Source organism: Moschus berezovskii, chromosome 19, assembly GCF_049115385.1.
Source record: "Moschus berezovskii isolate FMDL1 chromosome 19, NW_MosBer_1.0, whole genome shotgun sequence".
NCBI lineage: Eukaryota > Metazoa > Chordata > Mammalia > Artiodactyla > Moschidae > Moschus > Moschus berezovskii.
Window position 1 is genome coordinate 7,240,020 of NC_142478.1, and position 16,734 is coordinate 7,256,753.

A 16,734-nucleotide genomic window follows, 5' to 3' on the forward strand; every position below is an offset into this window, starting at 1 on the left:
ATAAGTGGAATTTCATTTCCAACAACTCCAAAGTTGACCCTTAAACAATATGGGTTTGAACTGTGTAGGTCCACATACATGTGAGGTTTCTTCAACAGTAAATACTACAGCACTGCATGATCCATGGTGGGCTGAATCTGCATATGTGGAGCTGCAGACTCAGGGGAACCCTAGATTCAGGGAACCAAGTGTGCATTACACGTGGACTTTCAATTGCATTGGAGGGTCAGTGCCCCCAATCCCCAGGTGGTTCAAGGGTCAACTCTATAATGAAAGAGTTAACAGAGTCAAAATATCTCAGAAGGTAAAGAATACATTTACCTTATTTTCTTCTAAAAATTTTAACTTGATAGAAACATCATTGCGCATTTTATCGTACTTTTCCTTATGTGCTTGGAACAGATGCTGTGATTGCTCAATCTTTGGCAGAGTGTTTGCATCACGTGGTCCAAGATTCAGTTCTTCCAAATCAGTACGATATGCATCATATTCAATTCTGGAAAGAGGAGAATAAGTGAAGCACGCTACAAAGACAGTGTGAAGTAAGTTCAGGAGGCGAAGGGGAACTCCCCAACAGTCCCATATTATACATTAATATGTAATAATCCTCATACATATTTGATACTTTATGCTTTTAAAACCAAGTATCTTACTACAAAGAGCAGAGCTATTAATATAAGTATGGTGGTGGGGGAGCTGCTGCTTTTTTAGAGGGAGGGGGGACTGCTTCTTAATCTCATTAACTCTTCCTTTTCAAGCACAGTATCAACTGACAAGTAAAATTTCCACAATTTAAAAACCAGGTTAGGGACTTCCCTGGTGGTCCAGTGGTTATGAATTCTTGCTTCCAATGCAGGGGGCATAGGTTTGATCCCCCGTCAGAGAACTAAGATTTCACAAGCCACAAAGGCATAACCAAAAAAAAAGTTAACTTCATCTCTTTAACAGTATGCTTTATTTTACCCAATATGTCCAAAATATTATCACTGTACTACATAATCAGTGTAAAAAATCTGTTACTGAGCTACTGCACTTTTGGGGGGCGGGAGACTGAGTCTCTGAGATCCACTGTTTAAGTTTCCATCACATCTCAATTCAAGCTAGTTACTTCATGTGCTCCACAGACACCTGTGCTGAGTGGCTACCGTATGCACAGCGCAACTCTAGGTGGATTTCCGTAGCGTTAGTATTCGGAATGCGACCATGGTATCTCCTATGGTATCACTTCATGTTCCCTGAGATACCCTCCCCTAATGCCTTCTCACCATTAAAACTGAAACAGTTACCCCAACACTGTCACTGCACGGTCCCAGTCCTCACAAGACCTCTGTCATAGCGGCCAAGTAGGGACAGCATTTCTTTGCTCATTAAACGCGAATTACGCAGTAGTGTTAATTGCTCGGTACTCAGGAAATACAATCAGAGAAAACTAGCCAGACTGATCACATGGCCCACAGCCTTGTCTGTCTCAAGCAAACTATAAGCCAGGCCGTGTGGGGCCACCCAAGACAGACAGGGCATGGTGGAGAGTTCTGACAAAACGTGGTCCACTGGAGAAGGGAATGGCAAACCACGTCACTGTTCTTGTCTTGAGAACCCCATGAACAGTATGGAAAAGATATGACATTGAAAGATGAACTCCCCAGCTCAGTAAGTGAATGGATAAACAACTCCAAAAAGAATGAAGAGATGGGGCCAAAGCAAAAACAACACCAAGTTTTGGATGTGACTGGTGATGGAAGTCAAGTCCGATGCTGTAAAGAGTAATATTGCATAGCAACCTGGAATGTTAGATCCATGAATCGAGGTAAATTGGAGATGAAAAGAGTGAACATCAACATTCTAGGAATGGACCCAAATGGGTGAATTTAATTCAGATGACCATTATCTACTACTACTGTGGGCAAGATCCTTTAGAAGGAAATGGATAGGCCCTCACAGCAAACAAGAGTCCAAAATGCAGTTTTTGGGTACAATCTCAAGAACGACAGAATGATCTCTGTTTCCAAGGGAAACCATTCAATATCACAGTAATCCAAGTTTATGCCCCAACCACCAATGCCAAAGAAGCTCAAGTGGAATGGTTCTATGATGACCTACAAGACCTTCTAGAACTAATACCCCAAAAAGATGTCCTTTTCATCATAGGGGACTGGAACACAAAAGTAGAAAGTCAAGAGTTACCTGGAGTAACAGGCAAATTTGGCTTTAAGAGGACAAAAGTAAGCAGGGCAAATGCTAACAGAATTATGCAAAGAGAACACACTGGTCATAACAAACACCTTCTTCCAACAACACAAGAGACGACTCTATACATGGACATCACCAGATGATTAATACTGAAATCAGACTGATTATATTCTTTGCAGCTGAAGATGGAGAAGCTCTATACAGTCAGCAAAAGCAAGACCGGGAGCTGACTGTGGCTCAGATTATGAACTCCTTATTGCCAAATTCAGATCTAAATTGAAAAAAGTAGGTAAAACCACTAGATAATTTGTAGATAATTTGTTCAGGTATGACCTAAACAAATCCTTTACAATTATACAGTAGAAGTGACAAAGAGAGTCAAGGGATTAGATCTGATAGAGTGCCTGAAGAACTATGGACAGAAGTTCATGACATTGTACAGGAGGCAGTGATCAAGACCATCCCCAAGAAAAAGAAACGCCAAAAGGCAAAATGGGTGTCTGAGGAAGCCTTACAAATAGCTGTGAAAAGAAAAGAAGTAAAAGGCAAAGGAGAAAAGGAAAGATATATGCATCTGAATGCAGAATTCCAAAGAATAGCAGGGAGAGGTAAGAAAGCCTTCCTCAGTGATCAATGCAAAAAAATAGAGGAAAACAATAGAATGGGAAAGACCAGAGATCTCTTCAAGAAAATGAGAGATACCAAGGGAACATTTCATGCAAAGATGGGCTCAGTAAAAGACAGAAATGGTATGGACCTAACAGAAGCAGAAGACATTAAGAAGAGGTGGCAAGAATACACAGAAGAAATATGCAAAAAAGATCTTCACGACCCAGATAATCATGATGGTTTGATCACTCATCTAGAGCCAGACATCCTGGAATGTGAAGTCAAGTGGGCCTTAGGATGAACACAAACAGGTGATGGAATTCCAGCTGAGCTATTTCAAATACTAAAAGATGATGCTGTGGAAGTGCTACAGTCAACATGCCAGCAAAATTTGGAAAACTCAGCAGTGGCCACAGGACTGGAAAAGGTCCGTTTTCATTCCAATCCCAAAGAAAGGCAATGCCAAAGAATGCTCAAACTACCACCCAATTGCACTCATCTCACATGCTAGTAAAGGCAGGCTCAAAATTCTCCAAGCCAGGCTTCAACAGTACATGAACCATGAACTTCCAGATGTTCAAGCTGGATTTAGAAAAGTCAGAGGACCCAAAGATCAAATTGTCAACATCCACTGGATCATAGAAAAAGCAAGAGAATTCCAGAAAAACATCTACTTCTGTTTCAATGATTACGCTACAGCCTTTGCTTGTGTGGATCACAACAAACTGTGGAAAATTCTTAAAGAGATGGGAATACCAGACCTCCTTACCTGCCTCCTGAGAAATCTGTATGAAGGTCAGGAAGCAACAGTTAGAACTGGACATGGAACAACAGACTGGTTCCAAATAGGAAAAGGAGTACGTCAAGGTTGTATATTGTCACCCTGCTTATTTAACTTCTATGCAGAGTACATCATGAGGAACGCTGGGCTGGAAGAAGCACAAGCTGGAATCAAGATTGCTGGGAGAAATATCAATAACCTCAGATATGCAGATGACACCACCCTCATGGCAGAAAGTGAAGAGGAACTCAAAAGCCTCTTGATGAAAGTGGAAGAGGAGAGTGAAAAAGTTGGCTTAAAACTCAACATCAGAAAACTAAGATCATGGCATCTGGTCCCATCACTTCATGGCAAATAGATGTGGAAACAACGGAAATAGTGACAGACTTTATTTTCTTGGGCTCCAAAATCACTGCGGATGGTGACTCCAGCCATGAAATTAAAAGAAGCTTCCTCCTTGGAAGAAAAGCTATAAGAAACCCAGATAGCATATTAAAAGCAAAGACATTATTCTGCCGACAAAATTCCAATCTAGTCAAAGTTATGGTTTTTCCAGTAGTCATGTATGGATGTGAGAGTTGGACCATAAGGAAAGCTCAATTGATGAACTGATGCTTTTGAACTGTGGTGTTGGAGAAGACTCTTGAGAGTCCCTTGGACTGCAAGGAGATCCAACCAGTCAATCCTATAGGAAATCACCCCTGAATATTCACTGGAAGGACTGATGCTGAAGCTGAAACTCCAATACTTTGGCTATCTGATGGGAAGAACTGACACCTTAGAAAAGACCCTGATGCTGGGAAAGACTGAAGGCAGGAGAAGGGGATGACAGAGGATGAGATGGTTGGATGGCATGCATCACCGACTGGATGGACATGAGTTTTAGCAAGTTCCAGGAGTTGGTGAGGGACAGGGAAGCCTGGCATGTTGCAGTCCGAGGGGTCACAAAGAGTCAAACACGACTGAACGACCAGACAGGAAGAAACAAAGTGATCTCAAACTTAGTCAAAATCAGCACCTCAAACTTATGCCCTAAAACTAAAGCTTTTTGTTAAACTATCTATAGTACAATTTGTATCTCCTATTTTGGGAATTAAACACACTCTATAATATATATGTGACTCAGAAAGAACATGAGTCCCTCACACCAAGCCCAATTTATTCTCAACTCATACTGAATTTAATAAATTGCCCTTTTTAAGGTCAAAAGCATATCAATGGTTCATTCATGATACAATTCATTCAACAAATACGAAGTGTTAACTTTGTAAGTTTCAGGCACTGTGCTAGAAACAAAGACTATCTAACATCTTCAAGAAGTTAACAGTCTAGAGGGAGAGAAGCTCTTAAACAACCACAGCAAAATGAGGTAAGGGACACTGCCATGGGGAAAGGAAGATGGAAATCAAGATGAAGAGTTACTTAATCAGGGGTCTGAAAGAGCAACTCAGGAGAAAGTTAACACAAGTTTTAAAGGATGGTTAAGATGCTTTTGAACTGTGGTGCTGGAGAAGACTCTTGAGTCCCTTGGACTGCAAGGAGATCCAACCAGTCCATTCTAAAGGAGATCAATCCTGGGTGTTCATTGGAAGGACTGATGCTAAAGCTGAAACTCCAATACTTTGGCCACCTCATGCAACGAGTTGACTCACTGGAAGAGTCTGATGCTGGGCGGGATTGAGGGTGGGAGGAGACGGGGACGACAGAGAATGAGATGGCTGGATGGCATCACCGACTCGATGGACATGAGTTTGAGTGAACTCCAGGAGTTGGTGATGGACAGGGAGGCCTGGCGTGCTGTGATTCATGGGGTCACAAAGAGTCGGACACGACTGAGCGACTGAACTGAACCTAACTGAAGAGTTTTTGAGGTGGAATGGGGCTGGGAAATTGACAGAGCAGGAACAGAACAGTATGCATAAAGGCATAGATTTGTAAGATACCACGACACATTGGGCAAGTAATTCAGTAACTTACAACCTAAGGTTGGAATAAGATCACGGAAGGAATTAGTTATCAGGCAGGAAGGCAGAATTGAGATTAACCAGGACCTTACAGGCCATACTGTAACAAACAAATATGGAACAACAGACTGGTTCAAAATTGGGAAACGAGTGAGTCAAGGCTATATATTGTTACCCTGCTTTATTTAACTTATATTCAGAGTACATCATGCAAAATGCCCAGGTGGATGAATCACAAGCTGAAATCAAGACTGCCAGGAGAAATATCAACAACCTCAGATATGCATATGACACCATCCTTATGGCAGAAAGTGAAGAGCCTCTTTATGAAGGTGAAAGAGGAGAGTGAAAAAGCTGGCTTGAAACTCAACATTCAGAAAACTAATATGGTACATAGACCTATTACTTCATGGCATATAGATGAGGAAAAAATGGAAACAGTGGCAGACTTTATTTTCTGGGGCTCCAAAATCACTGAGAATGGTGACTCCAGCCACGAAATTAAAAGATGCTTGCTCCTTGGAAGAAGAGCTATGACCAACCTAGACAGCATATTAAAAAGCAGAGACATTACTTTGCCGACAAAGGTCCATATACTTAAAGCTTTGGTTTTTCCAGTAGTCATGTACGGATGTGAGAGTTGGGCCATAAAGAAGGCTGAGTGCTGAAGAACTGATGCCTTTGAAGTGTGGTGTTGGAGAAGACTCCTGAGCAACCCATGGACAGGAAGGAGATCAAAGCAGTCAATCCTAAAGGAAATCAACCCTGAACATTCTTTGGAAGGACTGATGCTGAAGCTGACGCTTCAATACTTTGGCAACCTGATGCAAAGAGCTGACTCACTGGAAATGTCCCTGGTGCTGGGAAAAACTGAAGGCAGGAGGAGAAGGGGATGACAGAGGATGAGACAGCTGGATGGCATCACTGACTCAATGGACGTAAATTTGAGCAAGCTCCGGGAGACAGTGAAGAACAGGGGAGCCTGGTGTGCTGCAGTCCGTGGGAATGCAGTCAGACACAACTGAGTGACTGAACAACAACATTATAGGCCATTACTACAGAGATCAGACTGAATCCAGAGATCAGTGATGAAAACCCACGGAATAACTTTGATTTGCGAAGTGGCATGTTCTAATTGCTCAGGACAGAGATGAGTTTAGTGGTAAAGTCAGGCATGGAGCACGGACTAGAATAGACTAAGAAATCAGAAGGAAACCAATTAGAAGACTATGGGCAAAAGAGAAGTGAGCCACTGCATTCGGAAGACAATGACCAGTGCTGGCCAGGCTGCAGAGCTGGAGAGCCACGAAAAACTCAGGAGGCGGAGCTGACATGGCAATAGCTAGTTAAACTTCATGCGTTCAGCGGTCAAACGGCATGACCACTCTGTTCTTCACCGGCTCCAATGTCTTAAGCTTTTTTTTTCCCCCCTCTTGCTCTCATTCTCTGCTTCAGAAATGTGAATAATAATCTAAAACCATATTTTTTTCCCACTAAAACCCATATATACAAAGTACTTAGGACACCTGCTAATAACTAATATCTTTAGAGTGCTTATCATTTCAGCCTAATTAGAAGAGGGATGGACTGAAGCAAACATACTAAAATCAGTAAGAAGTGAGAGAGAAATAAGTAGAACAAAAATAAACAGCAATGTGTGGTGATTTAATGTGAAGACAAATATTCTTCAAGGCCATGGGGTATACCTTTAAATAATAGCAATTAATTTAAACACAGTCAAAGTTATAATACTGACATTAATTTTTACATCCAGTTTGCAGATGCTGTCAAAGTAAAACTTTCCCTAAGAGCTAAAAGTCTCACTACCACCAGGAAGAGAAATATACTAAGTTTTCAAAACGCAACTCTTCACTTCAAGGTTGCCAGTCTAAACTGAGTCCATACCAATACAGTTAGTGATAGTTGGTTACTTTATGCCTTATGTAAAACTTATAGGAAACAGGTGTCCACATCTGAAAAGTTCTGACCACAATTGGCTCCCTTGTTGCTGCTGCTCTGGAGAAGTCTTGAATAGGCTGTTATAAGATTTTCTATGCATGAAGCCCCAGACAGCTAGGAAACACTTATACAATGCATAATAGGGAGCGTTAAAAGGCCACCCAGACATCTGCCTAAACTGCCACTTTCTGTGCCGATCAAACAGCTGACCCTTGCCCTAAAAGTCAATAAATTCTGGGTTTGACAGAGAAGAAAATTCAACTACTGAGAAACTTTCAGTCTGGGATTCTTTTTCAATGTTATTCCTCACTAGGCAATGTTTTAGTGTTACAACTAGTCAATGCCTCAGCTACTACAAAAATGGCACAGAAAAGTTAACCACCAAGCTAAGCTTAATAAATAAAATCATATACCGAAATTTCAATATGAGAATAAATTATCGGGAAGGTCATTATTATTGATTTTTAAAGTATATGCAGAGGTTATGTAAAGGTTTCCTGATAACCAGCTATCCAGTATATATAACTTGATAGATAATTTTGTTCAAAAGTTTCAAACAAACTTATATTATTGGATAAACTGAGATTTTTATATCACGTTATACATTAAGTCAGATTCCTCAACATAAGATGTGAAAGCTACTTTTTAAAATTAGATATGAAAATTTGAGATTAGTCCAATTCAAGTTTGAGGCCTGATGATCAAAAATAGAAGGCAGGAGCCCATGGATTTTCATGTGACTTTGAAATCGGTTCCAAGTAAATAACCCACTTAACCTCTAGAGGGTCATTTTTCTCCTTGGCAAATTAAATATAAAATGTTTTGTGCATGATATGTGACATGTAATGTATTTTTCTTTAATATGGGTCAATATTTTTAAAAACATGTTAGAAATAAATGCTGAAGAGAAAGATATTACATGCTTCAAATAAAATATACTTTATATTTAAAAATCAGGATAGGTGGACAATTACAAAGTAGAGAGACAGAAAATAGATTCACATAGTTCTTAACTGGGATACTTTCAGAACAAAAGAAATTTCAACTTTAAAACCACAGATATTAGAACAATCTTTTTTAGATTAGAAAATAAGAATGTTTAAAATGATTACAAGATAAAAGGAAGAGTATTCATTATGAACAAATTAGGATACTATGAAAATGAATAGACAGATTTGGAGAAGAAACAGCTTATAGAAATAAAAATATACATAATAAACATATATCCTTTGAAAATTACAGGCAATATCCATGAAAGGATTTAACAGAGACTGGAAACCCAACTACTGGGAATGTTACTGAAGGAAGTCCTACTGAAAGATATTTTACTGAGACATCCCTTCAATGTTACTGAGCAAAATCATACTGATACATTTCTTCACTTTTTCCCATCTTCTGATTTTAATACTATATTACTAAATTCTTCAAACAATAAAGGAAAGTAAAAAAAACCAAGTCCAAAACTTAAATAAGGCACACAGATCCATTTGTGCCCTTCTCCCACCAGACAACCACAAGAACTTGTCTTGACCTTCCTTTCCAAGTGATTGAGAATCTGATACATTAATACTAAAATGAGAGCTACAAACACAGCATAGGATAGAAGTATCTCTTCTTATGCAAAGATAGAAAGTAAACTTTCCAGAAAAACAAAAAAATCCTTGACTTCCCGGTGGTCCAGTGGTTGGGAACCCACCTGCCAACACAGGTGATGGGTTCAACCCCTGGTCCAGAGAGACCCCACATGCCATGGGGCAACTAAGCCCACATACCACAACTACTACATACGCCACGACTAAGTGAGCACCCCAGAGGCCATGAGCAGCAGCTACTGCAGCCTGCACTCCCTAGAGCCCATGCTCTGCAACAAGAGGAGCCACCACCACAAGCCCATGCACAGCAACCAGAGTACCCCCTGCTCGCCACAACCAGAGGACACCCACACACAGCAACAAAGGCCTAGTACAGCCAAAACTAAACGAGCAAAACTTTTTTAAAAAAGAAAAAAAATCCCATTTAAAATTGTCAAAAATAACAAACAAAAACATGAAAAACAGAGTTGAAATAACCCTAACCAAGGAGGTGAAAGACCTATATGCTGATAACTATAAAATACTGATAAAGCAACTAAAGATGATTCAAAGAAATGGAAAGCTACTCTATACTCTTGGTTTGTAAGAATCAGAATTGTTAGCATGGTCATACTACCCAAAGCAATCCACAGATTTAATGTGACTGCTATTAAAATTATTCATGACCTTTTTCACAGAACCAGAACAAACAATCCTAAAATTTATATGGAACTCCAGAAGACTCAGAATTGCCAAAGCAATCCAGAGGAAAAAGAACAAAGCAGGAAGCATAACTTTCCCAGGCTTCAGACACTACTACAAAGCTACAGTAATCAAAACAGCATGGTATTAGCATAAAAACAGACACATGGATCAATGGAACAGAATAGAGAACCCGGAAATAAACGCACACACCTATGGTCAATTAATCTTTGACAAGGGAGGCAAGAATATACAACGGAGAACAGAGAGTCTCTTCAGCAAACTGGTGTTGGGAAAACTAGAAGGCCTCACGTAAATCAATGAAGTTAAAACATACCCTCACACCACATACAAAATAAACTCAAAACGGCTTAAATATAAGAAAGGACACAATAAAACTTCCAGAAGAGAACATAGGAAAAACATTCTGACATAAATTGTAGCAATGTCTTCTAGGTCAGTGTCCAAAGGCAAAAGAAATAAAGGCAAAAATAAACAAATGAGAGCTAATCAACGTTATAAGCTTTTGCACAGCAAAGGAAACCATAAACAAAATGAAAAGACAACCTACAGACTGGGAGAAATACTGGTGACCAACGTGACTCCGTTCCGCTCTGTCGCTCAGTCATGTCTGACTCTTTGCGACCCCGTGGACTGTAGCCTACCAGGCTTCTCCGTCCATGGGATTCTCCAGGCAAGAATACCAGAGTGGGTTACCGTTTCCTTCTCCAGGGGATCTTCCCGACCCAGGGACCGAACCCGGGTCTCCCGCATTGGAGGCAGATGCTTTAACCTCTGAGCCACCAGGGAAGCATGGTGGTTAGACCAACGTGACTAACAAGGGCTTCATCTCCAAAACATACAAACAGCTCATACAACTCAGTAACAAAAAAACAACCCAATCAAAAACTGGGGAGAAGATCTACATAGACACTTTTCCAAAAACATCCAGTTAACAGGGTCAGGAAAAGATGCTCAACATCTCTAATCATTAAGTTCAGTTCAGTCGCTCAGTCGTGTCCGACTCTTTGCGGCCCCATGAATCACAGCACGCCAGGCCTCCCTGTCCATCACCAACTCCCGGAGTTCACTCAAACTCATGTCCATCGAATCGGTGATGCCATCCAGCCATCTCATTCTCTGTCGTCCCCTTCTCCTCCCGCCCCCAATCCCTCCTAGCATCAGAGTCTTTTCCAGGGAGTCAACTCATCGCATGAGGTGGCCAAAGTATTGGAGTTTCAGCTTTAGCATCAGTCCTTCCAATGAACACCCAGGACTGATCTCCTTTAGAATGGACTGCTTGGATCTCCTTGCAGTCCAAGGGACTCTCAAGAGTCTTCTCCAGCACCACAGTTCAAAAGCATCAATTCTTTGGCGATCAGCTTTCTTCACAGTCCAACTCTCACATCCATACATGACCACTGGAAAAACCATAGCCTTGACTAGACAGACCTTTGTTGGCAAAGTAATGTCTCTGCTTTTAATATACTATCTAGGTTGGTCATAACTTTCCTGGCAAGGAGTAAGCGTCTTTTAATTTCCTGGCTGCAGTCACCATCTGCAGTGATTTTGCAGCCCCCAAAAATAAAGTCTGACACTGTTTCCACTGTTTCCCCATCTATTTCCCATGAAGTGATGGGACCAGATGCCATGATCTTTGTTTTCTGAATGTTGAGTTTCAAGCCAACCTTTTCACTCTCCTCTTTCACGTTCATCAAGAGGCTTTTGAGTTCCTCTTCACTTTCTGCCATAAGGATGGCGTCATCTGCATATCTGAGGTTATTGATATTTCTCCCGGCAATCTTGATTCCAGTTTGTGCTTCTTCCAGCCCAGCATTCTCTAATTATTAGAGAAATGTAAATCAAACCTACAATGAGGTATCACTTCCTATCTGTGAGAATGGCCATTATCAAAAATTCTACCAAAAAAACCCCCCAAATTCTACAAATAATAAATGCTAGAGAGAGTGAGGAGAAAAGGGAACCCTCCTACACTGTTAGTGGGAATGGAAACTGGTACAGACACTATGGAGAACTACAGATGCTCCTTACAAAATTATTATTCAACCATAAAAAATAATGAAGTACTGCCATTTGCAGCAACATGGATGGAGCTAGAGATTACCACACTAGGTGAAGTCAGACAGAGAAAGACAAATACTCATAACACTTACTTGACAAATAATATCATTTATTTGTGAAATCTAAAAAATGATACAATTGAACTTATTTACAAAACAAAGAGAGACTCAGATTTTGAAAGCAAGTTTATGGTTACCAAAGGGAAAAGTTGGGGAGAAAGAAAAATTGGGAGTATGGAATTAACAGATACACATCACTATGTGTATACATATGTGTGTGTGTGTGTGCGTGCATAAAGTACATAAACAACAAGGGATCACTACACAGCTCAGGGAACTACATTCCACAGCGTATAATAACCTACAATGGAAAAGAATGTGAAAAAGGATATGTGTGTATCTGCGTATACTGAATTGCTTTGCGTGTATGTGTGTGTGTGTGTGTGAAGAATGTGAAAAAGGATATGTGTGTATCTGCGTATACTGAATTGCTATTTCAGGAAAGAGGGTGTGTGTAAAAAGGCAAGCTATTGAAAGAACATGGTAATAAGTTTTTAAAGTTTGAATTGAAACTACGTAAGTGTTTATAAGGTACAAAAATGTTTTGAGCAACTACTATCAATAAAAAAAAACAAAAAAACAGTTAACTCTCCATGTGGTTTGGGATTTTAGTTATGTAAAGCATAAGGACACGCTTAAGAATAAGCACTCAACTGCAAAAAGACTATATACATTTAGCACTTTCACAGGCACTTCTCATACCACTAAACTAGACCAAGAGGCCAAAAAGTAAAGTTATACACCAAAAAGGTAAAGTTTGTACTAACTGTGGCTATGCTATAAAAAGTATAACAAATAATAAAGAAATCAAGTGTTCAGAGGAGAAAAACTAAAAGGGGACAAAAATGAATGGGGGAAAAAAACTGGGGCTGGAATCAGAAGCTGAAAAATGCTATCATAGATCTGCTGCATTTTAGACTTTTCTAAGCATCTATTAATATGTATTTTGTTTACCTAACAGGATGTTTATGAGACAGAGAAATCATGTGTGTGTGGAGGTGTGTAAAAAAGCTATGAAAATGCTGCATTATAAACCACCATGGAAATACAAGGCAAATAATTTATGCATAAAATAAAATCTGGAAGACTGAAGACTGGTTATAATCTGAATAATCAACATAAAAGAAAGGAGGCAGAAATGGGCTTCTATATTCAAAAGCAACTGAAACTATGCATCTGGCTGTTGCAGAAGCGCTGTCCTGCTTACAGGGAAGCAGTATGGCTGAAAAGGCAGGCTCAGGCCAGATTAGACAGGGCTCTGCTGTCGACCTGGTGGGAAACAAAGCTCTGTGCTCTGCCAAGAAAGCTGGAGCGGGGAGCTCCCCCACCCTCCTAATGCAAACAGGCAGGGTTTGGGCACATGACCAAGGCGCAACTGGATACTCTCAAGGCAAGGAAGCAAAGTATTCAGGAGCCTTTGGAATTTTTATTTATGTGAGCTGTGAGGTACCCAGGCATCAGAACCCTTATGAGATTCTTCTGAGGCATTATTTTGGCTTTGGCTCTCGCTCATTTCTAGAACTGTTCTCCTGCCTTTTTATTAGCTCTGTGGGCTCTCCTACAACACTCTAATAACACATTCTTTTTCTGTTCATATTGACCAGAGTTGGTTTCTCGTGTTGGAAAGCCCAAATCTTACCTGAATTATGTATTATCTGTAAAACAAATGATATAATGAAAATCTATACTTACCTGGCACTTTCATACTGTTTCACAGTCATTAATGTATCTTCAATTGTTTTATTCACCAAAGTGTTTACACTGGCAATGAAAAAATTAATGGCTCCTAGAAGAGTCTCTCCATTTTTAGCTAGCAGCTTCTGGGTATCTGCATTATAGCCAAATTCTTCCTAAAACAAACAAAAAAAAAGTCATCTTAATTTATCCAGCTGTAAATCAGTAAATGTGACTAAAGAAAATCTCAAACACATCACTATTGGGAAAATATTTGATTTAGAAATCTAGCGATAGAAGCTTTTTCTTTCAATGTTTAAATAAATAGGAATCTAAATCACAACTAGCTATACAATTACAGAAAAAGTCTAGTAAACCAAACTGTCATTAGCTTAGATGTATAGCTAATATCAAATAATTTTAAAGTTAAACTACTTTGTACTAGGAAGAATATTTTCATTTCCACGTTTTGTTTCTATTATACTGTAAGCACAGCTGTTAAGAAGAAAAATATAGCAGATTATTAATCAGAGAGGCCTTAACTCTCACAACCAAATTAGGTAACAATTGGCTAAAACTTTCAGACATAAAATAGACTACAATTTTTGTGTTTTGACTGAATCTCCTCAAAGTATAAATATTAACAATACACATTTCTTTGTAAACCTAGTGACCAACTGACTCTCAAGCTCAGGTCTGTCTGGACAAACAGTTGGGGAAGGACCACTCAGCACCAACGTTAGTTCATTCTCTCTGCATAAACTGACTCTTGGCTTAGCAAACGTTACACACGCCTCCCTAACATGCGGACAGCAGAGACTCAGTTTCAGCAGGGAAAGCTTTCCAGTCTCTGCTTGACTGCTGCTGCTAAGTCGTTTCAGTCATGGCCGCCTCTGTGCGACCCCACAACTGATTATCAGGAACATATCTGACCAAATAAAAACTCTGATCGTATCAATTTTAGAACTGAATGTAGGATGTATATCATTTGAGAATTCTGACTTTGTTAAAAATACTTTTAAATTTCAAGTGAAAAAAAAATAAAAATGATGTAAATAGCTTCTCCAGATTTCTTTTTGGTAATGCGAACAAACAAAAAGTGTTTATTTCACTATTACATAATTCTTCTAGGCAATGCTGTCAGTCTTTTGTTTTCTTATTATCTTACTCATTTTTAACATGGTAGGGATAAGCTGATGAGTAATAATGAAATAATTCCTAAGATGATGAAACAGCAAAATGTCTTAAGATACAGGAAAATAAGATCATTAAGATCCCATACTGTGTATTTGATCTCCAATGGACTCATATGGTAGTTCCAAGATAAAACATTTATTCTATTTTTAAAAATTAGTCAATTTATCATTGGAAGATCTCTAAGAAAGAATAAAAGTCATAAAATATCAATCCTTACAAAGAGAAATGCTCAAATAAGAAACTCAAAAATTAAAACTCAGTCCTCTAACTTTCCTGGTGGCCAGCGGTAAAGAATCTATCAGCCAATGCAGGAGACATGGGTTCAATCTCTGGCCCAAGAAGATCCCACATTGAACCCGTGCTCTGGAGCCCAGGAGCCATAACTATCGAGCCCATGTGTGGCAACTCCTGAAGCCTGACAACTCTAGAGCCCGTGCTCTGTAACAAGAGAAGCCACCAAAAGCCTACGCAGCAATGAAGAGCCAGCACAGCCAAAAATAAAAAAATATATACAAAAATAAAATTAAGAAAAAAAAACAGAAAAAAAATAAAGTTATTAAAAAATAAACTGGGTCCAACAGACTTGAATCCCCTTCATGGATCACTGCCTTGTCGCAGAGAAGGGGCTGTGTAACTCAATGAAATTATGAGCCATGCTGTCCATGCAGGGCCACCCAAGACAGACAGGTCATAGTGAAGAGTTCTGACAAACTGAGGTCCACTGGAGAGGGGAATGGCAAACCACTCCAGTATTCTTGCCTGGAGAACCCCATGAAAAGGCTAAAAGATAGGATGTTGGAAGATGAGCTCCCTAGGTCGGACGGTGTCCAATGTGCTACTGGAGAAGAGCGGAGGACAATTCCTAATGGCTCCGGTAAGAATGAAGCGCCGAGGCCAAACCCAGAATGAGTCTCAGCTGTGGATGTGTCTGGTGGTGAAAGTAAAGTCTGATGCTGTAAAGAACAGTACTGGATAGGAACATGGAATGTTAGGTCCATGAATCAGGGTAAACTGGGTGTGGACAAGCAGGAGATATAAACTCTGAACGTCAACATTTTGGGCATCAGTGAACTAAAATGGATATGAGTAGCAGAATTTAATTCATACAGACATTATACCTACTACTGTGGACAAGAAATCCTTATAAGAAATGGAGCAGCCCTCACAGTCAACAAAAGAGTCTGAAATACAGTACTTGGGTGCAATCTCAAAAACGACAGAATGATCATGGTTCGTTTCCAAGGAAACCATTCAACATCACAGTAAGACGAGTCTATGCCCCAACCACTGATGGTGAAGATAAGGTATCACCTCAATCAAATCCCTTATGATTATATACTAGAGGTGACAAACAGATTCAAGGGATTAGATCTGATAGATAGAGTGCCTGAAGAACTACGGACTGAAGTTTGCAATACTGTACAGGAGACAGGGACCAAAACCATCCCAAAGAAAAAGAATTGCAAGAAGGCAAAGTGGTTGTCTGAGCAGAGTTTACAAACAGCTGAGGAAAGAAAGAGAACTGAAAGATAAGGGGAAAGGGAAAGATATACCCAAACGAATGCAGAGTTCCAGAGAACAGCAAGGAGAGATAAGAAGGCCCTCTTAAATAAACAAAGCAAAGAAATAAGAAGAAAACAATAAAATGGAAAAGACTAGAAATCTCTTCAAGAAAACTGGAGATATCAAGGGAACATTTCATACAAGGACAGATCCTTACCATTTTTGTCCTTTATCATGCCTAACAGAAGTAGAAGAAATTAAAAAGAGGTGGCAAGAATACACAGAAGAACCATACAAGAAAGGTCTTAACGACCTATATAACCATGATGGTGTGGTCACTCACCTAGAGCTGGATATCCTTAAGTGTGAAGTCAAGTGGGCCTTAGGAAACATTACTATGAACAAAGCTAGTGAAGGTGATGGAATTCCAGTTGAGCTATTTC

General features: G+C 39.8%; 1 protein-coding gene across 11 annotated transcripts in view; it reads right to left on the bottom strand.

Annotated features, from left to right (window-relative positions):
* The window catches only part of LOC148774812 (arfaptin-1-like), a 120,270-nt gene that overhangs the window by 9,445 nt on the left and 94,091 nt on the right, over nucleotides 1-16,734 (bottom strand). For all 11 annotated transcript variants that reach the window (XM_088827957.1, XM_088827951.1, XM_088827959.1 and 8 more), the window contains 2 exons: nucleotides 13,610-13,767; nucleotides 322-496 (listed from right to left, as the gene is read on the bottom strand). In XM_088827957.1, coding sequence (XP_088684083.1) covers nucleotides 322-496; nucleotides 13,610-13,767 — 333 coding nt within the window. The remainder of the gene's footprint in view (nucleotides 1-321; nucleotides 497-13,609; nucleotides 13,768-16,734) is intronic.